Consider the following 23,298-nt stretch of genomic DNA (forward strand, 5'->3'; position numbering starts at 1 on the left):
GACTGTATTGTTGGACCTAGATGGCGCCTTGCCTGCCAGGAAAGAATGATATACATTTTTAGTAAGCGTCACTGTGACATTTTACTAGTTTCTCTATTCATTATTTTAAAAATATATCTTTTTATTGTATTTTGTTTTTGGCACTCACCATTGCGCATGACAATCTCATTAGAATACAGTTGTTTCCCCACCAAATATTTCTGACCACTCTCTCTCCTCCCCTAGTCTCCGGTGCCTCCTCAAGCATAGTTCTCAGTCATTCCCACCAGAGGGTGGCTGACGGTGTATATGGTAAAGCACGTGTGGTGTCTGTTAGTCCATGGTAGGCTCTTCATTTCTCCCAAGGTTTAATAAATTGTTTGGGCAGTTTTGGCTCTCAAATACTGTCTCTCCATACACCTATTCGTTCCATTCCGCCACATATCTATTGTGAGTTCGCTTTCGCCCCCACATTCTAGCCACGTCTCTTTTTGCCACGACAAAGTCCAACATACAGAACAGCAATTGTTTTCTAGGAACATGTGTTGTTTGCGATGCCCAGTGTAACCCGGTGCAGTGTCCTGGAAATATCTACTTCCCTTATAGCTTCCATTTCACTGACAATTTCACCTCCGTATTTACTCACCAGGGGCAACCCTCAATTATCCTCTCAAAACATACTTAATTGAGGTTGCAGCGCAACGCCATTGAGCAGGTCACAGGCCCAGCTCTCCCCATGCTGCTTCATCACTGTTGCTCCTGTCTTCTTGTTTTTTCAGCATCTTAAGACCCTCACCCTGATTTGCTGCACTTAATAAATCCTTGATTGATTGAAAAATCCGTTCTTCTGTGCTACCTATAAGACAGAAGAGGTTTTTTGCTTTCCCGCATTTTGAATAACCCCTTCCTATTATAGTATGGCCTTTTGAATTGAATCAATCTCAGTCTGGCCTTTATAGTAGTTTCTCTGGGGTGCATCAGGACTGCGTCCTAGTCAATATTTTCCCTGTCTCCCATATCGGCCTCCTATCTATCTTGGAGGTTCATGAGAGTTGTTATTAATTATGGTACGATAAAGCCTGGATACCAGTACGAGTAGTTTTTATCGGCTGCAGGTGGTTTGCAGTATTTTTTTCTGGTCATCCCCAAGTGTTATGACGTTGGGTTCCCAGTACGTGCTCAGGTCTCCTCCAGCTGAAGGAACTGTTGTTCCATCTGTTTTGTCTGTTCTTCCCCATGTTTCTTTTTTATGACTATTGAGTTTTGGGCTTTATCCCAGATCAGTCTTATAAGCTTTACAAAGAGTGACAAGGTAGGACACCGACCTTTCAATGCCTTCAAAATATATTTCTGGGAGTCAACCCATAGCAGCTCCGCAATACCTGCATCTTTTTGGACACAGGCATCTAGTTTCCAGGTTGGTACCCTGACACACTCCTGGGCAACCATAGAAATAACCAGAGGCAAATGGTCTGATATGCCTTGGGAAATCCCCTTTGCGTCTCTAACCCATGCAACCTCACTCACTGAGACAAACAAATAGTCCAGGCATGACGGTGTCCCTTGGGCCGCTGACCTGGACATTTGTCTAGTGTATGAAGTGACGTTCAGACATAAGACCGATCACGTGAGAGAAGCACACCATATTAGAGGATGCTCTTGTCTGAAACGTATGGGGTGACGATCTATCTAGTTCCCACTTTATGACTTACTTGAAACTCCCGTCCAAGATTATCCATCTGAGTAAATGAATATTGGGCCACCTTTGTCCAGTACCCCTTTCTGGAGTCTCGAGAGGCACATGTACATTCATATTAAAGATAGTTCTCTTATTCCACATTCCTTTCTCTGCTACATAGCGACCTTCAGAGTCCACCTATTGTCTCACCACCTTGATGGCTTGAGGGAGGGGTGATTTGGCTAGAGTTGCTACTCCTTCGGGCCTCTTTTAAGCCCTTCATGGTCTAGAACAGTGTATCTACCTCTGTGTAGACACTTAAAATTGTTTCCCATCAGGTGGGTATCTTGCAGTAGCCCTAGGTCATGTGAGTGTTTGCGAATGTATTGTCTAACGACCCTTCTTTTCATCTTACACCCCTGACTGTTGACGTTCCACCGAATGACTGTCAGCAGCTCGAATCTGTGGCATCATGTGTTCCCCTTAAAATATGCCTGTAGACTGTGTTGTGCGCTTCCGGAAGCCCCTCAACCTCCAGTGCCGGAATGTGCTGTTTTGCGTGGTGTGCCCTACCCCACCTACTTATAACCTGAACTTCCAATCCCAACTGAACCCCCCCCCCCCCCCCCCACCCCATTTTTCCCTCTTCCATCTTTTCCATCTTCCCACTTCCCCAACTTAGACAAGGTCCATCACTCACCTCGTTCCCTGCAAACATCCGCCCCCTTTCAATCAACAATTACACTTAGCCAAACAGGTTCGGGCTCTCCGTGCTTCTCTCCTCACAAACTTAGATCAACGCTAATGCACTGCTTAGGCAATGTTATGAGGGTGCCAACTATTCATTTGTATCCAAAGCTTCTCTAAGGGCCTCTTGCCGCTGCTGTTTAGGTTGCTTGTCGCCAGTGTCAGTGTCCCTAGATTGAGTCTCTGTCTCATCAATCCAGGAGCCCAGGTTTCCATCCTGGGTACCCGGGCTCCATCTCCTGGGACCGCCTCTGTGATGTCTGTGCCATCTCAATTCCGAGGTCCTCTTTGAGAGCACCTGATGACGGGTGGTTCTTTGTCCCATGTCATCGTCTGGTCTTTCCTCAATCCATTCCCATGCTTTGTCTGGATGATTGAATATGAATTTCTTGCTCTGAAAGAGCACCCTCAAAATTAAGCAACATGTACTTTATGTCCATGGCCCTCCGCTTTTGTTTCACCTGTTCATTTGATTTTCTTTGCTGCTGCACCATTCTTCTATGATCAGAGAAGAGGATTCATGTTTGACCCCCCCCCTCCCCCCCCCCCCCCCAAGTCCTCCAACCGTGTGAACCCCCAAGTAATTTCCTCGATAATTCAGAAAACATGCAATAATCGGTCTTTGGGGTCACCCACAGGTGCTTGGAGGGGGTGGGGTGGGCTTCATTGCCAATGTCCAATGTGCCAGAGGCAAAAATGTTGCGCAGCCAGGTCAGTGGCGTAACAAAACTTGACGGGGCTCCCCTGCAAAGTACGTGGAGGGGCCCCCTCCCAGTCAGCTCTCAGGCCAAGGGCCTGCAGCCTGTGCACCTGGATTGGGCATCGGCATCTTGAATGGGCTACTAATTCCATGGAGAGGCCTATTGGCTTCTGGACAGTCTTATTCAGTTCTTTGATGTTGCTCCCTGGAGCTGCTATTCGAGTTTCCGCCTTCATTATTTGGCCCGTGTATTTCCACAGATCATGACGGAATAATGCTGTATCTGCACCAACCTCTCCAATTGTCGTGTCTAGGACCTGCTGGGACGATTCGATTGCCCGTATTATGGCATTGGTGCCAGAGTGGGAGACTCCTCCAGCTGCCACAATTTGTACTTTGACGAGCCCAGTTGCTGCTTCCCCCTGTGGTGGCTGTGGTAGTGATTTAACAAATTTAATGAGTTTTCCCTGAGTATTTGGGGCTTTATCTTTGGCCATCTCTGTGCGATTCCAACTCGGAGCCCGACTGTAATGGAAGGCCTGCCAGTATTCTGCCTGTGGTATCTCAGTTGGGCGGCATGAGCATCTAGAGTAGTGTTTGGCCTCTGGTCCTGACCATGGTTCACTGTGTTCCCATCTGGTTGTGGTCCAGGCCTCCAGGGTAAGCCCCTGTTTGTGACCACCTCCTCATGTGCTTGTCAAGGTTGTTTCCCCTGTAGCGGCAGACCTGCAGAGCTCTCTGCTGTGGCTCATTGGTGGACTTTCTGGTGTTGACTGTTGACACCAAGGGATCTCGGAGGCCGCACACCCTCTCGTTGCTTCCTACCGGAGGGTTCAAAATTGCTATTCTCCACCAGTCCCACACACTTCCATGTTCTCTCCAACAGCCCCAGTCCGCCTGTCCAGATGTTAGGTCCATGAGAGGTTGATGGGTCTAGGAGTGAGAGTTCTTCACTCCATTCCCTCGGTGCCCCTTGCCTCTCCCTTCGTACAGTGGTGGCCAAATGGTGTACTCTGGCAGCTTCCCTGGTGTGCAGGACCGAGGCACTGCCACCCTCAGGGCCCTAAATTCCGCCGGACGTCCAGGTCCTCTTGTCGGATCGGTTGTGGGAAGGGGGGAATTGGGCGGGCTGTCCTTTTCTCTTTCCCACTTCGATGCCTGCCCTCTGTCAGTGCTCACACCGGGTTCTATCTCCCTTCTTGAGCCCACAGGTGGTAAGATGTAGAAAGGGGGTGAGGTGGCAGGAACACCCACCAGTGCACCACAGACCCTCAGTGGGAAGGACAAGACTGGGGAAGAAGACTCCACTATCCTCCAGTGGACTGTCACTCAGCCCCTCTCCACTCGAGTACCCAGCCGTGCTCCCTGCCTGACCACCATCTTGGGAGTTGGTGCTTCTAGACCTGATCCACTGCGGGAACTGCGTCCTCAGGTCTCTAAGGCTCCACTCATTGCTCCCCAGGGTGTGCAGGTGGTTAGGCTGCTCCCCTCTCTTTGGTGCAGCCCTCTGACTTTGATGAAGGATGGTCGGCATGGGCGCTACAGGATGGCATCCTCCAGCTTGTGCTGCTAGACCATGCCCCTTGCCTATTATTTCTTAATGCGAATAAGTCATGGAACTGTAGCTGCAAGACAAGTTTGGCCAGGGTGAGGATGAGGATTCAGTGTTGGAAGCAGTGTGAACTGAGACTGGTTGGTGAGTTTGTGTTAATGAGAGGTAGAGCCTATTGCTAAACAGCAATTTAATGAGACCAGCTAGCCACTGATCTCCCAGAGGTCCCCGATGTTATGACATCATGAGATCTCTGTTCACCCTTCCTGAGGGAAGATTTTAGCCTTCTGTAAGAAAATGGCTCCCTGTTGCAGTTACCCCCACCTTTTGTCTGATATTGATGCTGACTTGACTGAGAAGTGTGCTGGGACCCTGCTAACCAGGCCCCAGCACCAGTGTTCTTTCACAAAAAAATGTACCATTGTTTCCACAATTGGCACACCCCTGGTACACAGATAAGTCCCTTTGTAAAAGGTACCAGTGGTACCAAGGGCCCTGTGACCTGGGAAGGTCCTTAAGGGCTGCAGCATGTGTTGTGCCACCCTAAGGGACCCCTCACTTAACACATGCACACTGCCTTTTTCTCCCCACCAACACACACAGTCTGCAATGGCAAAGTCGACATGGCATCCCCCTCAGGATGCCATGCACACAAAATACTGTCTATGGCATAGTTAAGTCACCCCTCTAGCAGGCCTTATAGCCCAAAGGCAGGGTGCACTATACCACAGGTGAGGGAGTAGCTGCATGAGCAATATGCCCCTGCAGTGTCTACGTCCATTCTTAGACATTGTAAGTACAGTTTGGCCATATTAAGTATATGGTATAGGAATTTTGTCAAAAGCGAACTTCACAGTTCCATGATGGCTACACTGAATAATGAGAAGTTTGATATCAAACTTCTCAGACTAATAAATCCACACTGATGCTAGTGCTGGATGTATTAAAAATGCACACAGATGGCATCTTAGAGATTCCCCCTGTATTTTACCCAATCCTTCAGTGCAGGACTGACTGGTCTGTGCCAGCCTGCCACTGAGACGAGTTTCTGACCCCCCTGGGGTGAGAGCCTTTGTGCTCTCTGAGGCCAGAAACAAAGCCTGCACTGGGTGGAGGTGCTTCACACCTCCCCCCTGCAGGAACTGTAACACCTAGCAGTGAGCCTCAAAGGCTCAGGCTTCGTGTTACAATGCCCCAGGGCACTCCAGCTAGTGGAGATGCCGCCCCTGGACACAGCCCCCACTTTTGGCGGCAAGTCCAGAGGAAATAATGAGGAAAACAAGGAGTCACCACCTACCAGTCAGTACCAGTCAGGACAGCCCCTAAGCTGAAGTGATCCCTGCCTTTAGAAATCAACCATCTTGGTTTTGGAGGATTCCCCCAATAGGAATAAGGAAGTGCCCTCCTCCCCTCAGGGAGGAGGCACTAAGAGGGTGTATTCACCCTCAAGGACAGTAGCCATTGACTACTGCCCCAGACCTAAACACACCCCCAAATTCAGTATTTAGGGGCGACCCTGAACCCAGGAAATGAGATTCCTGCAACCTGAAGGAAAAAGGACTGCTGACCTGAAAGCCCCACGGAGACAACTGACTTGGCCCCAGCTTTATCCGCCTGTCTCCAGACTCTAAGAACCTGCACTGCGGCGCATCCGACGGGACCAGTGACCTCTGAGGACACAGAGGACTGCCCTGCACCTAAAGAGTACCAAGAAACTCCTGAGACCAGCAGCAGTTTTCAGGAACTGCAACAACTTTGCAATTTTTAATCAACTTTTAAAGAGACTCTCACTTCCCCGCCAGAAGCGTGAGACTTCACATTCTGCACCCGACGCACCCGGCTCGAGTTTGGATGAACCAACACTGCAGAGAGGACTCCCAGGCGGCTCCAATGACATGGACACCCTGAGTCGACCTCCCTGCACCCCCACAGCGATGCCTGCAGAGAGAATCCAGAGGCTCCCCTTGACTGCGACTGCCTGATAACAAAGGAACTCGACGCCTGGACCAAGCACTGCACCCGCAGCCCCCAGGACTGAGAGGAACCACCTACCAGTGCAGGAGTGACCAGCAGGCGACCCTCATCCTAGCCCAGTCGGTGGCTGGCCCGAGAAGCCCCCGTGCCCTGCCTGCATCGCCTAAGTGACCCCCGGGTCCTTCCATTGCTTTCTACAGCAAACCTGATGCCTACTTTGCCTACTGCATCCGGCCACCCCTGTGCAGCTGAGGGTGTGTTTTGTGGGCTTGTGTGTCTGCAGCTGAGGGTGTGTTTTGTGGGCTTGTGTGTCTCAATGCCCTCCTTTGACCTCTGCACCTGACCAGCCCTGTTTTGCTGGTGCGGTGGCTTTGGGGGTTGCCTTGAACCCCCCAGCGGTGGGCTGCCTATGCCCAGGAGACTGACTGTGTAAGTGCTTTACTTACCTGAGAAAACTAACCAAACTTACCTCCCCCAGGAACTGTTGATTTTTGCAGTGTCTACTTTTAAAATAGCTTACCGCCATTTTAACCAAAACTGTGTGTACTACTGTTTTAAATCAAAGTTCTATACTTACCTGAGTGAAGTACCTCACATTTTATGTACTTAACTCAAATCTTGAATCTTGTGGTTCTAAAATAAATTAAGAAGATATTTTTCTATATAAAAACTATTGGCCTGGAGATAAGTCTTTTGAGTGTATGTTCCTCGTTTATTGCCTGTGTGTGTGCAACAAATGCTTAACACTACCCTCTGATAAGCCTACTGCTCGACCACACTACCACAAAATAGAGCATTAGTATTATCTAATTTTGCCACTATCAACCTCTAAGGGCAACCCTTGGACTCTGTTCATACTATATCTCACTTTCAGATAGCATATACAGAGCCAACTTTCTCTTCTCAACAGGAGCTGCAGTTGAGGCAATCAACACCCTGAAAAAAGAGGAACCTATTTGAAGAAGGAATCTTAGTTAGAGTTCTAATCTTTTGCAAAGAAGAGCATACATGAGGCCACTAGCACTGGGCACAGTCTCCTTTGCTCACTCCACAACTTCAGCCATATACATCATATACCACCATCAGAGTCTGATCAGGAGAGCCTTAACCCTCAGGAACTGTTCTTTATTTCTGCTACACTCCAGGAGAGAGAGAACCCAGCTTGGAGTCCTGTCCTGTCAAATGCCACCACAACTTACATAGAGATATTGTACAAAGATCAACTGACCATTCAGGGTCAAATTACACATGATGGGAAAAGAGGACAATTGCCTTGTAGAACACTGACAAAAACGGAGGGATTAGAGCATTTCTTCTGATGCTGAAAAGTAGGATGAAATGTACAACTGGAAAATAAAAGTAATCTGTCAGACAGGATTGAGAAGACCAAGGGTGGAGAAGAGATATAAATTGGCACCCAGATGGTCCTTTATATATTGGAGGGTGTCCCTTCTGGCTCCCTGCTTGTATGTATAGCCACACACTCCAGTGGCAGTACCACTTTTACCTAGGTTAGGCTTCTCAGTAAGTGCATAACAATTGAACCTCGGACCTCAGCAAATACAACTATTTCTAGTATCTTTGCTAATAAACTCCAAACACCAGTACTACCCAATTCAAGGGAGGGTGGTGGCATTTCAGAAGCTACCACGTCTTTTTCAGTCTTTATGTCCTTGAACTGTGAGAACGGTAATTACACTTTTGGGAATGCTGCCTTTGTGCAAAGCATGCAGCACTCAACATGTGCTTAATCTAGTAAGGCATTGGTCATAAGCCTTGGGTCAATGGGAAGATCTAGCTTTGGTGGAGCCTAGAGTTCCGAACAGTCTCAAATTGTGGAACGACAAGAACTTGTCACTGTGCAGCCATTTCTGAACTCTCAATTGCAGGTGACCATCCCTTCCGACGCCTCAGTCATGGAGTGCAGCATACATCTCAACCATATGATGGCTGAGGGTATCTGGACACAAGAACAAAGAACGCCAGAGTGTGTGAGCACTGACAGAAGTACAGTTGGTTCTAAGTGTCTTTAACATGCTCATTTGAGGGAAGATGCTGCTGGTCAAGATGGACAACTTGACACCATATTTTACATTCGAAAGCAAGCTGTCAGCGCTAGCTCAAAAGATCTGACAATTTTAACCACATCTAGCTCCTAGAAGAGCGTCTGCCTGGGGGTGGTCAGCAGCATAGCAGATCTGCTAAGAAGAACGCATCAGCCAGAATCCCCCCTGTACTGTGAAAATACTTTCTGAAATGAAGCATACACACAGCAGGCCTCCAAAAATCCACTATCTATGGTGAGTCATATTTGATCAGGTCGAGCTATTTTTAGGACTTACTTGCCCCTTTAGGCGAGTTGACAATAAACAGGTGTTCTGTTCAGTCAAAGTGGAAGAGCACTAAAGATGCCTTTATATCTTGGTTTTGTCACATTTGCTCCTTCAGAGACAGAGGTCAGTTTCTTAATTTTCCTTCTCACTGCAGAGTTCCTGTATTTTGTCAGGCTTTTCCTAACACACATTTAAATAGCTGTCAGCTAAACAAACATTTCAAAAATATATTTCAGTAGTTGTGAAAGCCCATTGTTTGTACTTGTGTGATGCAAAAAAATATTTTAATAGGATGAAAACACTTTACCTGGTTATGTGCAAAGAATAAATATTTTCTGACACCTATTTTTAGAGATTGTTAATACTTTATATAGTTTTATCAGTAAAGCTGCACGTTAGTGGGAAGGTTTTTGGGCATTTCCTGGAAATGTTGTGTCTGTAAATGACAGTGGCTACCACATCATGCTTTAGTAATATATTTATTAAAAGTGAGTGTTTAAACATAAACTGAGAAACACTACTCCCCTGATGGCAATGCTATTAGTAACCTAAGAGGCAAGTAATGGATCATGTGTTCCCTATATGTGGGCTAGATTATTTTTATACATGGAGCAAACATTTAGTCTGTGTAATGAAACAAGGTTTTATTGTACAGCAGAAAGGCTGAGCTCACATATTTGAAGGTACGCCCTTATGTGACAATTAAGAAAAAAGCCACCCTGGAAACTAAAATATTTGACTAGGATCACACAGTACATTACAGTTATGGTCGAGTAGATTATTCAAACCACTTGAACTGCAGGTCTAGTAACATGTTTATGATTTTAAGAGGCCTGCACAGTCTGTATGTTCGCCACGCCGTAGATTCACCTCCAGGTACCCATACACTAAGTCTGTGAAAGATGCAAAGTGGGTAAACTGGTCACTGAAATTTGGTTATGCTTTTCCTGTGCTACTGCTTAACCCTTCTATGGTAAGGAAACTCTGATAGAAATGTATGAGACTTATCCTTTTACACTCCAACATGGGATAGGCACCCATAGTATACAGTGCTACAGGAAATGCCTGTCCATCTATATGAAAAACTGACAGTCAGACCAGACTTACTGAGTCAACATCAGGCCCCACTCAGACATCCCAAGAACAAGGAATTGACTCTGGCAACTTGGCACCTGAGATTTTAGTTTGAGTAACTTAACCAACCAAAGGAATGTACAGATTTTGCGTGAGGCAACCACACATGCATATTGTGCAGAAAAATGGAAGCGGTTTGATCATTACTGCATTAACAGATAGAACATGTTACAGCATCAGTGCAGGGCATCGTGCACCTGCAGAAGGTGGGATTAGCTTATACATTTTCACTTCAGTACGTCTTTCTTCAAAGAATCCTGGTGTTAATTACATCTTTCTTGGATGGGCCTAAGATAATTACTCCATGAAAAACACTGCCTACTACATGGGACTGAAGTGTCCTTTTTAATAGGCTCAGGGCACCTCTGTTTGAGTCAGTGAATTCTTGTGACTTGCAATAGTTACCATGGAAGGTAGCATTCCTAGTTGTTGGTGAGCTACAAGCATTAACAGTGGAGGCAAACTTCATTCACGTTCACAGGGATAGATCTGTCCTGAAGAGAAATCCTAGATTGTTACCAAAGGTAGTTTTTCCTTTTTCCACTTAAATCAGACTGCTAAAATGTCTATTTTTTTCAGCACCCAAAGACTGTGACAAAAAGGTTACTCCACACGTTAGTGGTTAAGAGTGCCTATGTGTTATACCGACTGAACAGAAGTCAGCCACAACTTAAAAAATAACTGTTTCTTTCGCAAACCCTAATTTGGGAAATCCAATATAAAGATCAGGACTGGCTTGATGGATAGTCAGATTCATCCAAACATGCTGTACTAAAGCAAGTAGCTCACTGCATTGATAGCAGACATTTGTAAGGTAGCTATAAGGTCCACTCCATAAGCAGTATTCTGTGACTGTCCAAGCCAGACGAGCCTATTTAGGCTAACTGTATTAAAAATGTTATTTCAAACTACTGCTTTGTCTGTTCGCTAACTACCTTTTTAGGCAACTCATTCATTTAGTCTACGCAGAGCATGTAATCTACATCATCCAATCCTACAAATGGAACTGGTTGTAACTGTCTAGCTTGCAGTGCTGTAGATTCATGTCCCCTCCCTTCCCTGAGCGAACAGAGCTTTCTAGATGTCTTTGACTCTAAAATAAGATACTCCTCCACAGTGCACTAGACACATACTGTCCTGCTTTTCTTTACTCCACAATATTACCCAATTGGGTAAAACGTCTCAGGTGGTGCCTTTGTATGGGTGCATTGTGGGCTTCAGGAATGAGTCATGAGACGTGCCAGATCGAATACTACTTTGAAGGAAAACCACTTGCACATGTCTTCACCCAATAATAGAGGCAGGTGTATGCAGAGCATGTGAATCTGCAGCCCTACAAACTTTTAACAGGCAGTTAAAGGGTAAGTAACCAATTCCTTCAGCTCCATTGTTTTTCAGTGATGGCATATGTTTTAATTCTTTCTTAGTAGCCATCTGTTAAGCACATTACATAATTGACTATCTTCTAGGAGGCATTATCCTTTAAAGTTCTCATGATTCAGTAGAGAACATGAGTCTGGACAGTTTTTGATGACAACTCTTTGCTTGGTCATAGAAAACTTGGGAGTGCACAGAGCAGTTGGAAGGCTGCTCTTTCTGACTGACATCCAGCATCCTAGGGCTGAGGTACATCACCAAAAGTCTTGCCTTGCTGGAAGAAGCAGTTCTGCTAACCTGAGGTGTCTCGAAACCAACCTGAGTGCTGAGAGAGCGAAGGAGTCTGCTAATTCAGCAGGACATGTCACTGAAATCCAGCACCCCCACTACCTCCCTGGGAACCCTGTGCTTGCTTGCCATCACTTTAACCAAGAGTGCACTGCTATAGTGGTTATAACTGGTCCTGTGTTCAGACCCATAAAATGGATAGACAGCAGAATATGAATGCAACCCCCATGGTTGAGACCCAGTAGCTTATGCTTGCCTGGGGTCCCCCTAACATGGTGTGGTGCTAATAGAAAAAAATGTGTATTTGTATGCCGAGTCAATACATTTCTGCTGCCACTTTTCTACAATTCACATATAGAAATGTATCCATACGTTCAATAAGTTATGAGGAAAACCTGTGGTAAAATATAATTATACTTACATGCATTAGTCACATACAGTTTATCAATTGTCACATAGACGAGTTGAGCAGTGAATAATGAGCATTTTGTTTTTTTTGAAGGTGTGAAATTGAAAATCGTTACCAAGGGAATCCTCTGAAAGGAACGTGTTACTGTAAGTAAGATTGTAATAATATTAGTACCTTGTAGTGTTTCTGAAGATTAGGGCCTTCCTTGCCTTTAAATCATTGATGATGCTTTGTATCATGTATGAGTTTTGTTAGTAATGTGATGAAGACTGGAAGTGTGAAAGTAGTTGTGTTGCAATTTGAAGTTGCCTACTCAAACTCCTATCTAAAATACTTCCATTGTTTACTTTTTCGTATGAATTCACCCATTTTTGAGCAAGATGAATAGCTTAGTTTCCAGATTTGGGTGGCATTTCAGAGGGCTAAGGAAGGGGTAGTTTTGAAAAATAGTTGCCTAAATATGGCTACTTTGTGAGAATAGCGGTCATAGAATTATTAAAGGGGAACACCCATGCCACAAAATAAACCCACCCTCCAAGTGCTTATGGTAATCAATTTTTGTATTGTTTGCGGTGCTGCAGGTGAAATTAGTTTGAAGTGACATCGGTCCTATTGAAAAGTGTTCCTCTTCCTCCATCACCACAAGAAAGGATTCAGACTCACCAACACCGTGACGTATTGATATAAAATGGGACATGATTGGCTCAGTTGAAAAATAACAAAGCAGTACAGTATTTCTCTAGCATGACAGATGTCTAAATGACACATAATATACTAGCAAGACAGGTGTCTAAAGTACACATACTCTGCTAACTATGTCATGATCCAAGGAAAATCTGTTTAAGAAATGTCCATTCTTTTCCCTTATCTTTTGGTCTCATAGTTATGTTTCTTTTTGCATAACTTTTCTGTTACGGTTTACTGATGTGGTTTGTATTTTTCCTAATCTTTCTGTTGAAAGGAATCTTAGAACCAGAGTGTGGAATATATGCTGTTGATGTGTATTATGTGCTTGAAGAACGTGATAGGTTTTGTATTACATGTTGGATGTGTGTGGTGCCTGCCATTTCGTTTGAAGTCTATTTGAGTAGCCCTTGGAATGCCTTGCATCATATCATTCTGTCCTTGAGTTGTTGCATAGTCGTTCAAAAGGTGATGCGTGAGACCGTTCCAAAGGCACTGGCTTGCCTCATAGATGGATAGTCTCCTTTTGCTGATGGTTTGAGAGAGTACAACCTGCTGAAATTATACTGATCTTTGTAGCTTGCTCCTGAATGCCATTGTGAATTGTATATGTTTCATGTCTTTGATTTTAAAGCTCTACAAATGTTCTGGTGCTGGATTTTTGATAACCAATCCATTCTGTGTATTTGGAGTGTCTTACAGACCATGTTGATTTTCTCTAGCCATCGTGATGGTTTGTTTTCCTCTTCGCTCCAATCATATCTTTGTAACATACACAAATCTTTCTCTGATTTTCTGACGGATACTTATAACTGCGGATTCCTCCTCGAAGAGTTTTGTAGCAGTGTTCCGTTACTTGACGCTACATGACTCCATGATAACTCCATACTATCTTGGAAAAGATAGAGTGGAGTTACTTATAATTGTCACACTGAACACAGACATCGGTGCCTTTATTTCTATGCCCCTTTACATGACTCCTGTACTCCTTTCCAAACTTTCTCTGTTTTCCGATGACTCCAGAATTAAGGCATTGTGCCATGAATGCGGTCTCTCCAAAAAAAAAACAGGATTAAAGCCATGCTGTGATTGCATGAAGCAGATATTGGCGTAATTTTAAACATTACGCTCCACAAGCTTCTTTGTACTTTAATGCTGTTCCTCAACTGATCCTGAGTTTCCCGGGCTGTTGCTGACCATTTAGCAGCTAGGTTTCATCAAGGAGGCCATGCTGCTGCCATTCAGATTCTTCCGGATCCCTCTGGTGCTCCTTTGGGCCCCATCAGTACCTCCAGAGGCACCAGTAAGACTTCTGATGGTTTGCCTTCTGTCAGCACCAACTGACTCCTTTGGGCCCATTTCTGCGAGCTTACCGATTGCATCAGTTGCAGCCCAGGACCACACTGGGATGCTGCTTTCTGACTGCCACACCATTGTTGTCCCTTTTTAGACCTATCAATCTTATGAAGCTTAAGGTGATCTGGCCCTAACAGCCTTCCTGACCTTCATCAAGGGAAGCTTAGTGCAGGGCCTCATGGTCAACTGTATCACCATTTGCAAGTGGCACAAGCAGGATGGCTTGGGGTGGATCGGGTGCAATGAGTACCTCTGCCTCTGGAGGTGACTGAACTAGCAGAGAACATATTTCTGGTAAGTAATCTTCTAGCAGGGTCTCTGAATGCCATAGCAGACAAACTAGGCTGGCATCAGTTGGTATATCACGATTGGCCTCTCCATCCCATGGTGCCAGTTGACATCTTTAATCAGTGGGGAATCCGCTGCGAACACAATGTTAAAACTATTGCGTTTTGGAGTTTCATACCAGGTGGTCACTGGGAGCCATGTTCTGACTGTCAAAGGGTGCAGGCCTCCTGTACGCATTCCTGCTGCTAACTCTTGCCTCATTTTGAGGAAGATCACCCCTGACTGGGCCAGAAAGGTGTAGTACTCTGAACTCTTGAGCATGTCCATTTTCCCATTGAGCTGGCTACCTTGTCAGGTGAACCTCCTTTCCGATGGACTTCTAGCTGCAGATTTCTCACATTTTCAATATTTCCTATGCATCAGACTGGAGCCTGAAATTTTTCAGCAGCACCTCTGCGTGCCGGTAGGTGCCACCTTGCAGCTCTACAATGACTCGGCTTATGCTGTTCCTCTCCATAAATGATAAGCGAAGGCTAAATAGGCTCAACTCCTGTATGCTGCCAGTTCCTTTCTTCCTGCTACACCAGATTTGGATCCAGAGCCATGCCTCGGCTCTTTGAGATCTTATCTCAGTCAAAACATTGCTTTGCAGTGTGCAAGGGATATGCCACCTACTCTCAAATCTGCAAGTTTTAGGACCTGTAATGACTGTCGCAAAACAAATCTCTGTGACAGATCTGCATCAAGTTTGCCTGGGCTGCCCTGGGGGTCAAGCCACTACTCTTAAGAATTGCATTGACTGAGTGTCAATGAATTTAAAAACCGTACAAGGCCATGAGGCGAATTTGTACATTGCCAAGCACAAGAAAACTCCACAACAAGGCCATCCCAAATCTAAAGTTTGGTCTCTGCCTCATTCGAGATCCAGAAGTTGCAAGGGTTATACCTGAGGGTTGTTCTTCATCTCAATGGAAGTCTTTGGGAAAGTTGAATGAAAAACACAAGAAATCTAAGCAGGACTCTGCCACTCACACTCCTCTGAGAAGGTGTGGGGGTGATGCCATACGTCTCATTCTCGCTTCCACAGTTGGGTACTTTTGAGCCGATTCCACAACTTGTTCCAGCACAGTCTGAGTTTCCAGGGCTACCTGCCACTTGTAAACAAATCAGAGTTCTGCAAGGCCATGCTTGGACTCTTTGGCTCCTTGCCAATTCCCTTTGACACTTCCCATCCTTGATTATTGTTGTCAGGTTCGCCCTCTGTGCCAGCTAAAACCTTTGAGCCCCCTTATGGGGCTTCCTTCAGCTCCAGTCTTCTGGTGTCACGATCCACACCAACTCACTCACCTGAAGATGAGGCCCCAGTTATTCTCTCTGATGCCAGTTTGACCTCAACTGACGCTGTGCTTGGCCATCACAGAGACCCTGCTTCCTCTGATAAATCTGTCTCTGCGAAGACACATGCACACCTTCAATTCCAGGATCTGCACAATGATTATGATGTGGGTGATGAGACTGACCAATCAAGAATTAGTGTGACCACCAGCAGGAGACTAGTGGGATTGATATTGGTGCTCCTTTCACCTCCTTGTCCTGCCACTAAGAAGTGTCCCTCCTGCCTGCCGCCCCTAGAAGTTGGGAGAGAAGGAAAAAAAAATCTGAAGAGGGTGACCACAAGTGGGAGCTTCCAGAGGAGGGCGTATGGCAGCAGAGGAGGCTGGAAAGGAAACCAAATGATGGAATCGTCAAAAAAAAAAAAAAAAAAGGACTTCTACTATAGTGGAGAATTCCTCGCCGTGCCGGTAGGTGGCAGAATAATGCACAGCATGTGAATGTAGAAAATTCTACAATCTGCAGAACTACTCCTACAGGTAAGAAACCATTTTGTTTGTTTCATAGATCTGACTCTATTTTTTGGATCTTATGGTACTTCTTGTCAAGGCCGTCAACCCTCAGTTGCTACTGTTAACAGTTTGTACGTTTAACTATGTCTTTGAGTTATGAATTGTCAGGAGTTACTGATCCTTCTCATATTTAAGGACATATTACTATAGGAATCTCTCCATTAAGGGTAGTAACTCAGGGAGGGATTTGATAACTGATCTGTGCAGCAACTTGAGCCTCACCAATCACTTTTTTAAAACACTATAGTTTGCAAGTTCCTTACTCAGGTAAGGAATTGTGGGTCTGCAGTTCTGAATGCTGTAACTGATTGAATTATACTCCTCATTTATTTCACTGAATAATAAATTCTTGTTTAGCCATTATCCTGGAAATCTGTCTCTAAAAATGCCACTGTAAGTTCTTGCTATGCCTTTCAAGTGTAAGGACTGGGACGACCTAGAGGGATGAAGCTGTGATGTACTTAAAGATATTATTCATTATGCCTGTCCAGGCTGTAATAACCCTTGACAACCATCAGGAAGTATAATTGACAAGTAATTATAGATGATTGTCTCCACTCCTGTGGTAGGAGGGTGGCAAAAGAGGACTGTGAAGATTACAGGTAAGTAATCAACATTTCCTTTCCTCGCCCCCATGGTGGTAGTGTGTCTTAAGGTAGGTTTATTAAAATTGAGTTTATGGATTAGAACTGGAATAACTGACAGCTGACAAATTATTTTTAAGAGCTATTTAAATTGCAAACTGGATGAGCACTGTAGTACATATAAAGGCACACTACTCTATTTTTACTGTGAAATTTACCTTTTATGGTATTTTGTGTGCGGACAACAAAAGACTGGTTAAAAAAAAAAAAAACTTAAACACTACCTCTCTGTTTTGCAAGTAAACCATGTATATTACCAAACCATAACATTTTCTGTCACAAGGAGTTAAGCATTTATTTATTTTATTTAGATACCCTTCTGATTGATTATCAGTTCACGTTCAGCTTGTCTCAAGAGGATGATCGATACTATACAGCAATCAATTTTGTGGCCACACCTGAAGAAGTAAGTGTTTAAAGACTACACCGGTTCAAACACTAAGATAGTGTTTAGCTGCTTCTTTTTTTTTTTTTAATGTGAGAAACCTGTGTCACCCTATTATTACAACTACAAATGTAATGTACGTTTCATTCTAATACATATACATCAGTAATTATAAATTATAGTTATGCAGACAGTGTTCGCTTTTAAACGTTAGTAGTCTAATGACTTAGTGGGTTTCTCAGTGGATTAGAGTAAATTGCCAGATGGGTGAGGGGAACTGTGCCATTGTGACTGTGTTGCTGACTTGGAACCCAGAGTCCTAGGTTTTATTCACACTCTTGATGCTTGACCAACATTGTGTGATCTTGGGCAAGTCACTTTCTACCAATCAAGTAAAGAGTTTTTTTGTGTGTGTGTGTGTGTGTGTGTGTATATATGTTCGATGGCATGTGTAGCTGCAGATACACATGCTGTGCACATCCCGCCATCTGGTGTTGGGCTCGGAGTGTGTAAGGAAATGCCTCCTTGGCATGGTTGCCCCCTGACTTTTTGCCTTTGCTGATGCTATGTTTACAATTGAATGTGTGCTGAGGCCTGCTAACCAGGCCCCAGCACCAGTGTTCTTTCCCTAACCTGTACTTTTGTATCCACAATTGGCAGACCCTGGCATCCAGATAAGTCCCTTGTAACTGGTACTTCTAGTACCAAGGGCCCTGATGCCAAGGAAGGTCTCTAAGGGCTGCAGCATGTCTTATGCCACCCTGGAGACCTCTCACTCAACACAGACACACTGCTTGCCAGCTTGTGTGTGCTAGTGAGGACAAAACGAGTAAGTCGACATGGCACTCCCCTCAGGGTGCCATGCCAGCCTCTCACTGCCTATGCAGTATAGGTAAGACACCCCTCTAGCAGGCCTTACAGCCCTAAGGCAGGGTGCACTATACCATAGGTGAGGGTACCAGTGCATGAGCATGGTACCCCTACAGTGTCTAAACAAAACCTTAGACATTGTAAGTGCAGGGTAGCCATAAGAGTATATGGTCTGGGAGTTTGTCAAACACGAACTCCACAGCACCATAATGGCTACACTGAAAACTGGGAAGTTTGGTATCAAACTTCTCAGCACAATAAATGCACACTGGTGCCAGTGTACATTTTATTGCAAACTACACCCCAGAGGGCACCTTCGAGGTGCCCCCTGAAACTTAACCGACTGTCTGTGTAGGCTGACAAGTTCCAGCAGCCTGCCACACCAGAGACATGTTGCTGGCCCCATGGGGAGAGTGCCTTTGTCACTCTGAGGCCAGTAACAAAGCCTGCACTGGGTGGAGATGCTAACACCTCCCCCAGGCAGGAGCTGTGACACCTGGCGGTGAGCCTCAAAGGCTCACCCCTTTGTCACAGCCCAGCAGGGCACTCCAGCTTAGTGGAGTTGCCCGCCCCCTCCGGCCACGGCCCCCACTTTTGGCGGCAAGGCTGGAGGGAACAAAGAAAGCAACAAGGAGGAGTCACTGGCCAGTCAGGACAGCCCCTAAGGTGTCCTGAGCTGAAGTGACTCTAACTTTTAGAAATCCTCCATCTTGCAGATGGAGGATTCCCCCAATAGGGTTAGGATTGTGACCCCCTCCCCTTGGGAGGAGGCACAAAGAGGGTGTACCCACCCTCAGGGCTAGTAGCCATTGGCTACTAACCCCCCAGACCTAAACACGCCCTTAAATTTAGTATTTAAGGGCTACCCTGAACCCTAGAAAATTAGATTCCTGCAACTACAAGAAGAAGGACTGCCTAGCTGAAAACCCCTGCAGAGGAAGACCAGAAGACGACAACTGCCTTGGCTCCAGAAACTCACCGGCCTGTCTCCTGCCTTCCAAAGATCCTGCTCCAGCGACGCCTTCCAAAGGGACCAGCGACCTCGACATCCTCTGAGGACTGCCCCTGCTTCGAAAAGACAAGAAACTCCCGAGGACAGCGGACCTGCTCCAAGAAAGGCTGCAACTTTGTTTCCAGCAGCTTTGAAAGAACCCTGCAAGCTCCCCGCAAGAAGCGTGAGACTTGCAACACTGCACCCGGCGACCCCGACTCGGCTGGTGGAGATCCAACACCTCAGGAGGGACCCCAGGACTACTCTAAGACTGTGAGTACCAAAACCTGTCCCCCCTGAGCCCCCACAGCGCCGCCTGCAGAGGGAATCCCGAGGCTTCCCCTGACCGCGACTCTTTGAATCCTAAGTCCCGACGCCTGGGAGAGACCCTGCACCCGCAGCCCCCAGGACCTGAAGGACCGAACTTTCACTGGAGAAGTGACCCCCAGGAGTCCCTCTCCCTTGCCCAAGTGGAGGTTTCCCCGAGGAACCCCCCCCCTTGCCTGCCTGCAGCGCTGAAGAGATCCCGAGATCTCTCATAGACTAACATTGCAAACCCGACGCTTGTTTCTACACTGCACCCGGCCGCCCCCGCGCCGCTGAGGGTGAAATTTCTGTGTGGGCTTGTGTCCCCCCCCGGTGCCCTACAAAACCCCTCTGGTCTGCCCTCCGAAGACGCGGGTACTTACCTGCAAGCAGACCGGAACCGGGGCACCCCCTTCTCTCCATTCTAGCCTATGTGTTTTGGGCACCACTTTGAACTCTGCACCTGACCGGCCCTGAGCTGCTGGTGTGGTGACTTTGGGGTTGCTCTGAACCCCCAACGGTGGGCTACCTTGGACCAAGAACTGAACCCTGTAAGTGTCTTACTTACCTGGTAAAAATAACAAAAACTTACCTCCCCAGGAACTGTGAAAATTGCAGTGTGTCCACTTTTAAAGTAGCTATTTGTCAATAACTTGAAAAGTATACATGCAATTGAAATGAGTCAAAGTTCCTAATGTACTTACCTGCAATACCTTTCAAACAAGATATTACATGTTAAATTTTAACCTGTGGTTCTTAAAATAAACTAAGAAAAGATATTTTTCTATAACAAAACCTATTGGCTGGATTTGTCTCTGAGTGTGTGTACCTCATTTATTGTCTATGTGTATGTACAACAAATGCTTAACACTACTCCTTGGATAAGCCTACTGCTCGACCACACTACCACAAAATAGAGCATTAGTATTATCTATTTTTACCACTCTTTTACCTCTAAGGGGAACCCTTGGACTCTGTGCATGCTATTCCTTACTTTGAAATAGCACATACAGAGCCAACTTCCTACATTGGTGGATCAGCGGTGGGGTACAAGACTTTGCATTTGCTGGACTACTCAGCCAATACCTGATCACACGACAAATTCCAAAATTGTCATTAGAAATTGATTTTTGCAATTTGAAAAGTTTTCTAAATTCTAAAAGTCCTGCTAGGGCCTTGTGTTAGATCCTGTTTAGCATTTCTTTTAGAGTTTAAAAGTTTGTAAAAGTTTGAATTAGATTCTAGAACCAGTTGTAGATTCTTAAAAAGTATTCCAACTTTTAGAAGCAAAATGTCTAGCACAGATGTGACTGTGGTGGAACTCGACACCACACCTTACCTCCATCTTAAGATGAGGGAGCTAAGGTCACTCTGTAAAATAAAGAAAATAACAATGGGCCCCAAACCTACCAAAATACAGCTCCAGGAGCTTTTGGCAGAGTTTGAAAAGGCCAACCCCTCTGAGGGTGGCAACTCAGAGGAAGAGGATAGTGACTTGGAGGAAAATTCCCCCCTACCAGTCCTATCTAGGGAGAACAGGGTCCCTCAAACCCTGACTCCAAAAATAATAGTCAGAGATGCTGGTTCCCTCACAGGAGAGACCAACACCTCTGAAATCACTGAGGATAACTCCAGTGAAGAGGACATCCAGTTAGCCAGGATGGCCAAAAGATTGGCTTTGGAAAGGCAGATCCTAGCCATAGAGAGGGAAAGACAAGAGATGGGCCTAGGACCCATCAATGGTGGCAGCAACATAAATAGGGTCAGAGATTCTCCTGACATGTTGAAAATCCCTAAAGGGATTGTAACTAAATATGAAGATGGTGATGACATCACCAAATGGTTCACAGCTTTTGAGAGGGCTTGTGTAACCAGAAAAGTGAACAGATCTCACTGGGGTGCTCTCCTTTGGGAAATGTTCACAGGAAAGTGTAGGGATAGACTCCTCACACTCTCTGGACAAGATGCAGAATCTTATGACCTCATGAAGGGTACCCTGATTGAGGGCTTTGGATTCTCCACTGAGGAGTATAGGATTAGATTCAGGGGGGCTCAAAAATCCTCGAGCCAGACCTGGGTTGACTTTGTAGACTACTCAGTGAAAACACTAGATGGTTGGATTCAAGGCAGTGGTGTAAGTAATTATGATGGGCTGTACAATTTATTTGTGAAGGAACACCTATTGAGTAATTGTTTCAATGATAAACTGCATCAGCATCTGGTAGACCTAGGACCAATTTCTCCCCAAGAATTGGGAAAGAAGGCGGACCATTGGGTCAAGACAAGGGTGTCCAAGACTTCAACAGGGGGTGACCAAAAGAAAGGGGTCACAAAGACTCCCCAGGGGAAGGGTGATGAGACAACCAAAACTAAAAATAGTAAAGAGTCTTCTACAGGCCCCCAAAAACCTGCACAGGAGGGTGGGCCCAGAGCCTCTTCACAAAACAATGGGTACAAGGGTAAAAACTTTGATCCCAAAAAGGCCTGGTGTCATAGCTGTAAACATCATGGACACCAAACTGGAGACAAGGCCTGTCCCAAGAAAGGTTCCACTCCAAACTCCCATCCAGGTAACACTGGAATGGCTAGTCTCCAAGTGGGATCAACAGTGTGCCCAGAGCAAATCAGGGTCCACACTGAAGCTACTCTAGTTTCTGAGGGTGGGGTGGATTTAGCCACACTAGCTGTCTGGCCGCCTAACATGCAAAAATACAGACAGCAACTCTTAATTAATGGGACTAGAATAGAGGGCCTGAGGGATACAGGTGCCAGTGTCACCATGGTGACAGAGAAACTGGTTTCCCCTGGCCAATACCTGACTGGAAAAACTTACACAGTCACCAACGCTGACAATCAGAGAAAAGTACATCCCATGGCAATGGTTACTTTAGAATGGGGAGGGGTCAATGGCCTGAAACAGGTGGTGGTCTCCTCAAATATCCCAGTGGACTGTCTGCTTGGAAATGACCTGGAGTCCTCAGCATGGGCTGAGGTAGAACTAAAAACCCATGCAGCAATGCTGGGTATCCCTGAACTGGTGTGTGTGAAAACAAGAGCACAATGCAAGGCACAGGGTGAACAAGTAGAGCTGGAGTCTGGAAGAATGGCCCAGCCTACCAAGAGAAAAGGAAAGTCAGTTGGGAAACCAACTGCAACACAGCAAAAGAAAGGGAACCTCTCTTCTCAGGAAGAAGTTCTGCCCTCTGAGGGAACTGAGCCTTTGGAGCTTGAACCTTATCAGGTTGAGCTCTTAGGCCCAGGGGGACCCTCAAGGGAGGAGCTGTGCAAGGGACAAGAAACCTGTCCCTCTCTTGAAGGCCTTAGGCAGCAAGCTGCTGAAGAGTCCAAGGGCAAGAAAAATGGAACACATAGGGTCTATTGGGAAGATGGACTCCTGTACACTGAGGCCAGAGACCCCAAACCTGGTGCCACTAGGAGAGTGGTAGTGCCTCAGCTGTTCAGAGAGTTCATCCTAACATTGGCCCATGACATTCCCCTTGCTGGACATTTGGGACAAACCAAGACGTGGGAGAGGCTAGTCAACCACTTCTACTGGCCCAATATGTCCAACCTGGTTAAGGAGTTTTGCCTCTCCTGCCCCACCTGTCATGCCAGTGGTAAGACAGGTGGGCATCCAAAGGCCCCCCTCATTCCACTTCCAGTGGTGGGGGTTCCCTTTGAAAGAGTGGGTGTGGACAT

The 23,298-nt window shown here is 45.9% G+C and overlaps 1 protein-coding gene across 2 annotated transcripts in view; it reads left to right on the top strand.

The window, feature by feature from the left end:
- Positions 1-23,298, top strand: part of ATRN (attractin) — a 670,776-nt gene that overhangs the window by 339,131 nt on the left and 308,347 nt on the right. For both annotated transcript variants that reach the window (XM_069205063.1, XM_069205055.1), the window contains exons 21-22: positions 12,265-12,317; positions 17,359-17,453. In XM_069205063.1, coding sequence (XP_069061164.1) covers positions 12,265-12,317; positions 17,359-17,453 — 148 coding nt within the window. The remainder of the gene's footprint in view (positions 1-12,264; positions 12,318-17,358; positions 17,454-23,298) is intronic.

Source organism: Pleurodeles waltl, chromosome 1_2, assembly GCF_031143425.1.
Source record: "Pleurodeles waltl isolate 20211129_DDA chromosome 1_2, aPleWal1.hap1.20221129, whole genome shotgun sequence".
In the NCBI taxonomy this organism is placed as follows: Eukaryota; Metazoa; Chordata; class Amphibia; order Caudata; family Salamandridae; genus Pleurodeles; species Pleurodeles waltl.